The sequence below is a fragment of the Myotis lucifugus genome, unplaced genomic scaffold (genome assembly GCF_000147115.1).
Source record: "Myotis lucifugus unplaced genomic scaffold, Myoluc2.0 scaffold_1529, whole genome shotgun sequence".
NCBI classification, from domain to species: Eukaryota; Metazoa; Chordata; class Mammalia; order Chiroptera; family Vespertilionidae; genus Myotis; species Myotis lucifugus.
The window spans coordinates 37,459-45,926 of record NW_005872577.1 but is presented as its reverse complement, the minus strand read 5'-3'; the positions used below and the strand labels follow the sequence as shown (position 1 = coordinate 45,926).

General features: G+C 66.5%; 1 protein-coding gene across 1 annotated transcript in view; it reads left to right on the top strand.

Moving 5' to 3' along the window:
• Positions 1 to 2,403: 2,403 nt before the first annotated feature.
• LOC102426695 (epsin-1-like) overlaps positions 2,404 to 8,468 on the top strand; it is a 13,535-nt gene continuing 7,470 nt past the window's right edge. The window contains 3 exon segments of the mRNA XM_023748549.1: positions 2,404 to 2,729; positions 6,129 to 6,378; positions 8,039 to 8,460. Coding sequence (XP_023604317.1) covers positions 2,502 to 2,729; positions 6,129 to 6,378; positions 8,039 to 8,460 — 900 coding nt within the window. The 5' untranslated portion in view covers positions 2,404 to 2,501.

Sequence of the window (8,468 nt, the reverse complement as noted above, 5' to 3'; positions counted from 1 at the left end):
GCGGGGACGATTCAGTCTGGGGCCTCCTAGCCACACCACGTGACCCTTGTCCAATGCGCTCCTGGTGGGCTTGTGCTCAGGCAGCGGGTCTCGCGCGGGCGTGGAGTGTCCGCGGGGGTCCGATGCTTTGAGGGTTCTGTCTTCGCCTCTCGTTTTCCAGGACCTCTTTTCGCGGGCCTCCTGCGTGGTTTCCATGGCTCGGACCGCCCCTCCCCCAGGCCCCGGGTCTGGTTCTGACGTCTCGGGCTCAGGAGCCGTCTGGAAAAGTCCGCTCGCCTGGATGTCTGGTGCCTTCTGGCCCCACCTGGCCGCGTCCGAGCCTCCAGCCTTCGGGTGTTTGTAGTCGCTGCTCCTCGGGCCGCTGCGCGCTTGGCGAGGGGGCGCTGGTGACGTGCCCGCCGCCGTCCACTGTCCGGCAGGTAGAAAGCGTCATTGGCCGCGGGGAGCCCTGGCCTCCCCCGCTGCGGCGTGTCTGTCCTGCCAGGTACTGTGTCGGTCGTTTTGAGGGGCCGGTCCCCCCTGGAGAATTTTGTCCTGCCCCCACCCTCTCTTGAACGGTTCCCCCACTTTTTGTGGAGCTTAGTCTGGTGCTAAGCAGCGTGGTGGTGGTGGTGGGGGACCTGAGTGAGCTGGTCGTGTGTTTCCTGATGCGCTTCGCTGTGAGCGCGCGGGGCCGGGGGTCTTCGGATGCCCGATGCCCCCCTGGTGGACGGGCTTGGGTTTCCTCTGAGAACAGCCACCCGGCCGGCCCTGGATGGGCCTGTCTCAGCCACCAGCAGGCCTGCCGGGTAGGGGTGTCTCCTGCCTTTCCCAGCGGAGGTTGCTGGGAGCAGGTGGCCAGGATCGGACCCAGGTTCCCCCCTCTCTCTATTACATGCCGTCTTCCTTGTCTCGGGTTTGCCGGTCCCAGGTCACTGCTGCCCTGTGTGGTTTGCTTTTCTCTCCCTGCCTCGCCGCCTCTCCGGGGCTCCGTGTCACCACGTCTGGGTAGCCCCCCTGCCCGCTCTCCCTGTCTCGCTCATTCCCTTTCCTCTCGGTCTCCCCACTCCATCTCTTGTCCAGGTGTGTCTGGCTGTGGGCCGTGGCCATCTCTCTCCAACTCTTCACATCTCCCCCCAGTGCCTGGGCCTCAGGTCGTGGGCGGGCTCAGCGGGTGTCTGTCATGGGTTGCGGAAGCAATGGGTGGTGGTGGTCAGAGCCAGGCTTCTCCCAGCTAGGCCTGCGTCCTGGGGCGAGGGAGTCGGCCCCCCCTGGGCCTCGGTTTCCCCCCCATGAGGTGCCCGTGAGTCACGGGCTCGAGAGGATTCATTGAGTTGCTGTGTGTCCAGCACTTAGAGGAGCGCCAGGCACGGGGTCAGGGCCAGGGCCGGGGAGGGGCTGCTGGATTGTCCCGGTTGCCGATTCTCGCCCTTCCCGTTCTTTCCCGGCAGCCTGGTCTCCCCTGGAAGGTATGACTTCTGGGGCCCGGGCCGGCCCATCCGGCGGCCTTGGCTGAAACCCTTAACCTCCACTGGCCTGAGGCAGGCGCCTGTGAGAACACAGCTGCCCTGAGGTGTTAAGTGAGATAATGGACTCTGGCTCCCAGGGAGGCCGCAGCCCAGGGCTGAGCTCGGCCTTATCTCTCCTCCCGAGCCTCGCCTCTCACTCCCTTCCCGCTCCTCCGCCTCCTCCGTGCAAGTCCTTGCGTCTGCCCTGCCTCGGATTCTGCCCCTCCACTCTGCTCCAGGGGTGTTTCCTGCCCTCCCCCTGCCCTTCCTTCCAGTTTATTGAAAGGCTCTTCCGGCCCAGCCCCTCTGATGGGAAAAGCAGTGTCCAGACAGACGAGGCCTCTGCCCCCGGGGCTGGTGGGGGGGCCTTAGCCCCAGAGACAGATGAGTACAGAGTCACCAGGCGAAGGTGCCCCCACGAGGCCCTCCCAGCGGAGGCCTTGGCGTTTGCTGTTTAAGGTCTGGGACGTGGTGCCCTGGGGGAGAGTGGGAGTGACCGGTGACCAGCTCCGGACACTGCCCACCCGGGCAGCCTGCCTCCCGCGCCCTGGTCCGCACAGCTCCCTGAGTTACCAGTGGGGCCCCATTTTACAGAGAAGAAAACTGAGGTGCGGGAGTCCTCAGCCCACCCAGGTGGCGGGCCAGGAAGTGCTGAGCTGGGTGTGTCCCCTGGGCCGTGGTCTGTCACTGCTCGCTCTGCCTCGGTGAGCAGGGGCCCCGAGCAGGAAGGAGCTGGGCACATTTGAGGAACCGAAATGGACGGGGTGACTAAAATGGAGGGGGGCAAGGGCCGGAGCCTCCGCGGTCACTGAGGACCCCGTCCTTCCCGCGGCTGGCATGGGGCCCACGAGGGCAGGGGTTCGGGCTGGGCGGCCCCGGGTCCCGCGTGTGTTTCCAAGGCCCCTCCTCTCCTCAGATGCGGTGACCTGCCAGCCCTGCGGTGGCCTCCCTCCTGCAGTTGCCCCCTCTGCCCACGACCCGGGGGGCCCGCCCCTGGCACCACCACCGGCCGCCATGTCGACCTCGTCGCTGCGGCGCCAGATGAAAAACATCGTCCACAACTACTCGGAGGCCGAGATCAAGGTCCGCGAGGCCACGAGCAACGACCCCTGGGGCCCGTCCAGCTCGCTCATGTCTGAGATCGCCGACCTCACCTACAACGTCGTCGCCTTCTCGGAGATCATGAGCATGATCTGGAAGCGGCTCAACGACCACGGCAAGAACTGGCGGCACGTGTACAAGGTCAGTGCCCGCGGCGGGTGGGGGTCACGGGCGGACTCGTGGGTGGGCAGGGGGCTCGGCTGGGACACGAGGGCAGGCGCTCCGGACAGGCTGCGGCCAACCAGTTTCTGGAGGAGCCGGAGTCTCCATCTCCCTGTAAGATCGCTCTCGTTTCGTGGCCACAAACATGACGTCTTAGGATTTTGACTTTAACTTATTTCTGAAGACGTGGCCACTCCTTCCAGGAGTCACGCACCTGGGAGGCCTGAGCAGGTGCATAATGTTCGACCCCCTGCCCCAGTCCAGTTCCCTCCCAGAGCCGCGTCCGCAGCCTCTGTCTTCCTGCGGGGCCCTGTCTGTATGTCCGAGCACCGGGGGTGTGTGGGGCCACGGACGGATCTCAGGCGCTTACATGGCGTATGCCCTTGTGGGAAACGGAGCCGTACATTAGCGTGGTTTTGCCGTGCGCCGTTTACACCCACTTTTCATAGGGAAACGAGCCTGAGTCCTAGAGATGAGACCCTGTGGGGACAGAAAGGATTTGTCACTGTTTTTAACGAGCGCGCAGCAGTCTGTGTGTGGGCTGGCCTGCTCGGCAGGACCAGCTGCACAAACACGGCTGCCTTCAGCGTTCTTGCATTGCCATGTTGTGGGGTTGGGATTTCTGGGTGGAAGGACGCGTGAATGTGCCACTTGGATAAATGTGGCTGCAGTGCCGTCCACGCGAGCGGCTCGTTGACTCGCCCAGTGGTGCAGGCAGGCACCCTCCCCAGGGACCGGACAGACCGACTGCCCGCAGCGCTCGAGCTGGGCTCCCATGTGCTGCTCTGGGTAAAGAAGCGGCCAGGGGCGGGGGCTTGGGTTGGTGGCCAGGCCCCACTGCCGGCCGTGCGGCCTCGGGCCAGTCCCTGGACCTCCCACGTGTGAGGGTCCAGCCCAGGAGTGTTGGAGGGGCCTCCTGTTGTCATTCCTCAGGAACCATGGGTGGGGGCCTGGGGCCTGGGTGAGCCGGGCTGTCCGCTGGAGGCAGGGTTGATTCCCCGTTGAGATGGACTGAGGCCTGGGCGTCACCGTCACAGAGCAGGGAGGTCGGTGGGCGTGGCAGCCAGATGGCCACGTGGCGTTTACCCTTAGCATCTTACCTGCTTCCCGTGGCTCTGGTCCCTGCCTTCCCGACAGACCAAGACTGGGTGAGCAGTTCGCTCGACTCATCGTTGAGTCAGTTTTTGGTCATTTCCGGGCGAGCCTTTGCATGCAGGTGACAGAGGGCCAGGGCCGGGAGGGCCGAGTCCACGGGGCGCAGCTGGGGGACGGGGCTGTGCCTGGAGGGATGCCGTGTGCCAGGCCCTGAGTCCCGAGGGGCCCTGGGCGTCTGGCTCTTCCTGACCAGCGCCCGAGGCAGGGAACGGTGGAGGCACTTTCCCGTCTCCGTGTTCCAGGGGAGGAAACCGAGGCACAAAGAGGCTGGGCCCCGGGTGTGCTGACACTCTCCGGGAGGGAGCCCCAGAGCCCCCTCTTGACTCGGCTGTGTCAGCTGCCTGGTCCCAGGAATGCGCGTCTGGGCAGCCAACTACGGCCCAGGGGCCAATCTGGCCCTGCCTGTTTGTAGATAAAGCTTTGTCGGCTGAGGCCGGCCTCTGGGTGTGCAGTGTCTGTTCTGTGGGGCACAGCGGTGTGGTCGGGACAGGACCGCACGTGCTGGGACAGAAAGCTGGCGTGTTTCCCCTCTGGCCCTCACCCAGCGCTCCTCCTGGAGCCCCGGGCGGCGCGGCCCGGCTGCTTCCAGAGGGAACGGACTGTTGGACCAGCTAGTTGCCCACCTTTAAAGCACGTCCCCACTTCCCACTGAGGCCCAGGGCGGGAGTGTGCAACCTGGCTCGCTCCTGCAGGTGTGCGCACCTGCGCGGCCACCGCCCAGCACAGGCCCTGCCCTGTCTGCTGAGATTGTCCTAGAACGTCTCACAGCGGTTCTGGTGTCAGCCCCCACGCTCCCCGCCGGGCGGGAGGTTGACAAGTGTGGCGGCCATTCCTACGACCACATGGCGGGTACCCGGGAGCCTGTTGCCCCCGTGGGGGTGGGGATGTGGGGGTGGGGGTGGGTGTTTGGGTTATTTCCGGGTTCACTGTCTTTTCACCACAATCCCCAAGTCCCCGAGCTCTGGAAATGAGCATTTTCAGGGTTCGTTCGCACAGGGTGCGCCCAGGACTGAGGCGAGGCTGTTTGCCTGGCATTTCTCGGTCCCATGACGCGTGAGCGGGGTGCCCTCCGCCAGGGGGCTGTGTCGCGTGTGGGGAGCAGGGCCGGCAGGGTTGGGAGCCCGCCTCCCGCAGGGGTGACTTGTCCTTTCCTTTCTCCTCCACCGCGCAAACACCTGGAGGGCCAGTTAAAGACTAACCTCCGCTTGCAGAGGTAAATACTGTGACACGCCTTCGGGAAGCCTGCCAGGCCCAGGTCTGGCTCCCGTGTCAGTGGCCCGGCCGTGCTCCCGGCAGAGGTCACGGGTTCAGAGGGCGTGCCTCAGTGCCCGGCCCTCCCGCAGCTCCTCCCTGGGCGGGTTTGGGGGCTCTGGGCAGCGTGTTCTAAGGTGTGCCCTTCTCCGAGGGAGGCCGCCACGGGGGTATCTGGCTCCCCAGGCCGCAGGCTCCGGGCTACAAAGGCCTGCCCGTTCCCTCCCCCCTTTTAATTTAACTTGAAAAGACAATTTGTTGTCACATCATAAAGTGCAGAGGCACCAAAGGCTGTTCCTCCCCCCCCTTCCCCTCCTGCCCAGCCTGTTGGTGTGAAGTTTCACACTTGCAGTTGTGGCTGCTCTACACCAGCCACCTATAGAGACCTCAGTCTGCAGCGGAAGGCGGTGTGTCGGGCTGGGGGAGGGGGCACTGGGGCGCAGTGTGGCTGGGGCGGTCTGGCTCGGGTCTGTGGGAACGGGCTCTGGTGGGGAACGCGGCCTGGCGCGGACGGGCAGTCATCTGTCTCCCTACCCTTTACATTTGCGTTTCACAGAAGCAGCTGGGTCCGGGCCTCCACGAGGCCCGGGGGCTGGGTGACGGCCGCTGCGGCCCTTACGGACGTGCACGTAGCTCCCAGGGCACGCCACCGACCCCTTTGAAGTCTGGAGTTGGGGGCCTTAAGCGCCTTCCCAGTGCTGTCAGCGTCGTCACCCCAGGCAGACACCCTGCCCATGGCGTCAGCTCGGCCTCCGGTGCTGGCCGCCCTGCTCTGTGAGCTGCGTCCTCGCCCTGCCGTGCGGGTCAGCTGGGCTCCTGGTGCTGCTGTCACTCGGGCACCTGTGTGGTCAGGCTCAGCGGGGGCGGCACGGTCAGCGCCGCCTTCCCCTCAGGCTGTGGTCCGGCATCCTGTGGACAGGCCGGGGCTGGCGCTGGGACCTGAGTGACCGCCGTGTCCCCCGCCCCCCGCAGGCCATGACGCTGATGGAGTACCTCATCAAGACGGGCTCGGAGCGCGTGTCGCAGCAGTGCAAGGAGAACATGTACGCTGTGCAGACGCTGAAGGACTTCCAGTACGTGGACCGCGACGGCAAGGACCAGGGCGTCAACGTGCGCGAGAAGGCCAAGCAGCTGGTGGCCCTACTGCGCGACGAGGACCGGCTGCGGGAGGAGCGAGCCCACGCGCTCAAGACCAAGGAGAAGCTGGCGCAGACCGCCACGGGTGAGCCGTGTCCCGTGGCCCAGGAGCTGGTCTCCTCCTGCCCCTGCCCTCCTCGCTGCGCTCACCCCCAGATGCCAGCTGAGCGATGTCCTGCGCGCAGCCTGGGCCCTGGAGAGGGCTGGGTGCCCGCAGTCCTGTCCTGTCCGTGTCCGTGCCCAGGAGGAGAGAATGCCATTGGAGGGAGAGGGCTCCCCAAGCCCCGGGTCAGGGACAGCCCCCGGGGGAGGGCACGCCCTCTGCGCAGCCTGGCCTGGGGGGAGCAGGCGGCACGGAGGCCCAGAGGCCGTGTGAGGCACAGGCCAGCAGTGGCTGGGGAGCAGCTGGAGGCAGAGCCTGCTCTTGACCCCCAGGAAGTGGTGGGGTGAGCGAGCTCGGTTTGGGGTGGTGACCTGCATTGGGAAAGAGGCACTGGGGCGTCTGTGTGTGGCCCCCAGCATAGGGCCCATCTCGGGGAGCTTTCCGCTTGACCACTGGGCGGGGGAAAGGCCTTGTGTCCTGGGCAGGCGGGCGTCACTGCAGAAACGGCGGTGTCAGCGCGGTGGGCCACACGGCACAGACAGTTCGTGTCGCTGGGACGTTGCCCTGGTGGGGCCGGGGCCCGGGGACCCAAGGGGCCAGGCAGTTCCAGGCGATGGGGAGGCGGTGCCTACGGACAACGGGGTGCAGAGTTCTCTGTGAGCAATGGCAGGAGGAGGCGCCTGGGCCTGCGGGAAGGACCAGATGGCCGGGGAGCCATGACCCCCGCCTGCCCGCGGGAGCCTGGCGTGTTGGGAGGGCTGGGCGTTCTGCTCGGACCTGTCACAGTACTCTCCGTCCAGCAGCCACTCGGAGGTCAGGGCCGCGCTCCAGGCCACGGGGGGTGGGGTGGGGTGGGGGGTGCGCTCCAGGCAGGGGGAGGTGGGCTCTCAGCGTCCGCTTGGCCTCAGGGCTGCCTCCTCCTGCCACTCGCAGGCGTTGGTCTTAGACCTTGAAGTTTCGGTTGTGTGTGCTTTTCTCGGCGACTTGAGATATTATTCATCTTTGGATTTTTTCCCTCCCAACCCCTTAAAACAATGAAACCCTTTCTTGGCTGACGGGCTGATAAAGGCTGGGCCAGCGTGGCCGTGGCCGCGGCCCGGTTTGCTGACCCGAGCCCTGGGCGCCGTGAGGGGTGGGCCAAGAGCGGGTCCGCAGGGCTGACGGCCCGGAGCTGAGGGGCGTTGCTGCCCTGGTGCCTCTACTTCTCCACAGGCTGAGTCTCGGCCTCAGGCTGGGGCTGGGGGCCGGGAGGAGCAGGGCGGGCCTGGTCAGCTCAGCGCGTGGCCGCCTGCCCCAGCCTCGCGGTGCCTGTCCCCTCAGCCCCTCCCGACTCTCCATCCTTCCTTCGTCCATGACCCGGGCAGGTGTTGTGCCTCCCTAATGCCCACGGTCCTTAGCTGTCAGCCAGCCCCGGACAGTGAGGCCTGGCCCCCCCGGGGGGAGCTCAGGTTCCCCAGGTCCCCCCTCGCCTGCAGGGCTGTGCTTCCCTGACCTGTCCTCCCAGGTGGGGATGCGGGAGCTCAGCTCAGGCCCCTCCCCCACTCCTGGGCCCCAGATGGGTTCAGGGCGGCTGGGCTGGAAGCAGGAGGTCGGGTTGGGGGCTCCCCTGTCTTCTGTCTCACTGACCGCCCCCCCCCCCCAGCCTCCTCTGCAGCAGTGGGCGCGGGGGCCCCGCCCGAAGCCGAGCAGGCGTGGCCGCAGAGCAGCGAGGAGGAGGAGCTGCAGCTGCAGCTGGCCTTGGCCATGAGCAAGGAGGAGGCAGACCAGGTACCCAGCGGCGGGCGCGGGGCGGGCGCGGCGCGGCAGGGTTTGACTTTTGTTCTGCCATCCCATCTCCATGCCTCCCCTCGCCCGCCTGCCCGCCCTCTCTCGGAGGCCTGCTGTCTCTCCCTGTCTCTGCTCACCCTGGACCCTGTGCTCTGCCTCCGTCCCTCCCTCCTCACTCCGTCCTGGGCTCCCCTCCCGGCTCCCTTCCCCTCGCCTTCCCTCCCTCCCTCCTCGCCCTGGAGGCTTGTCCTCCTCTGGCTCTGCCTGCCCCTCCCCAGTTTGGGGAACCGTTTCTCCGTGTCTTT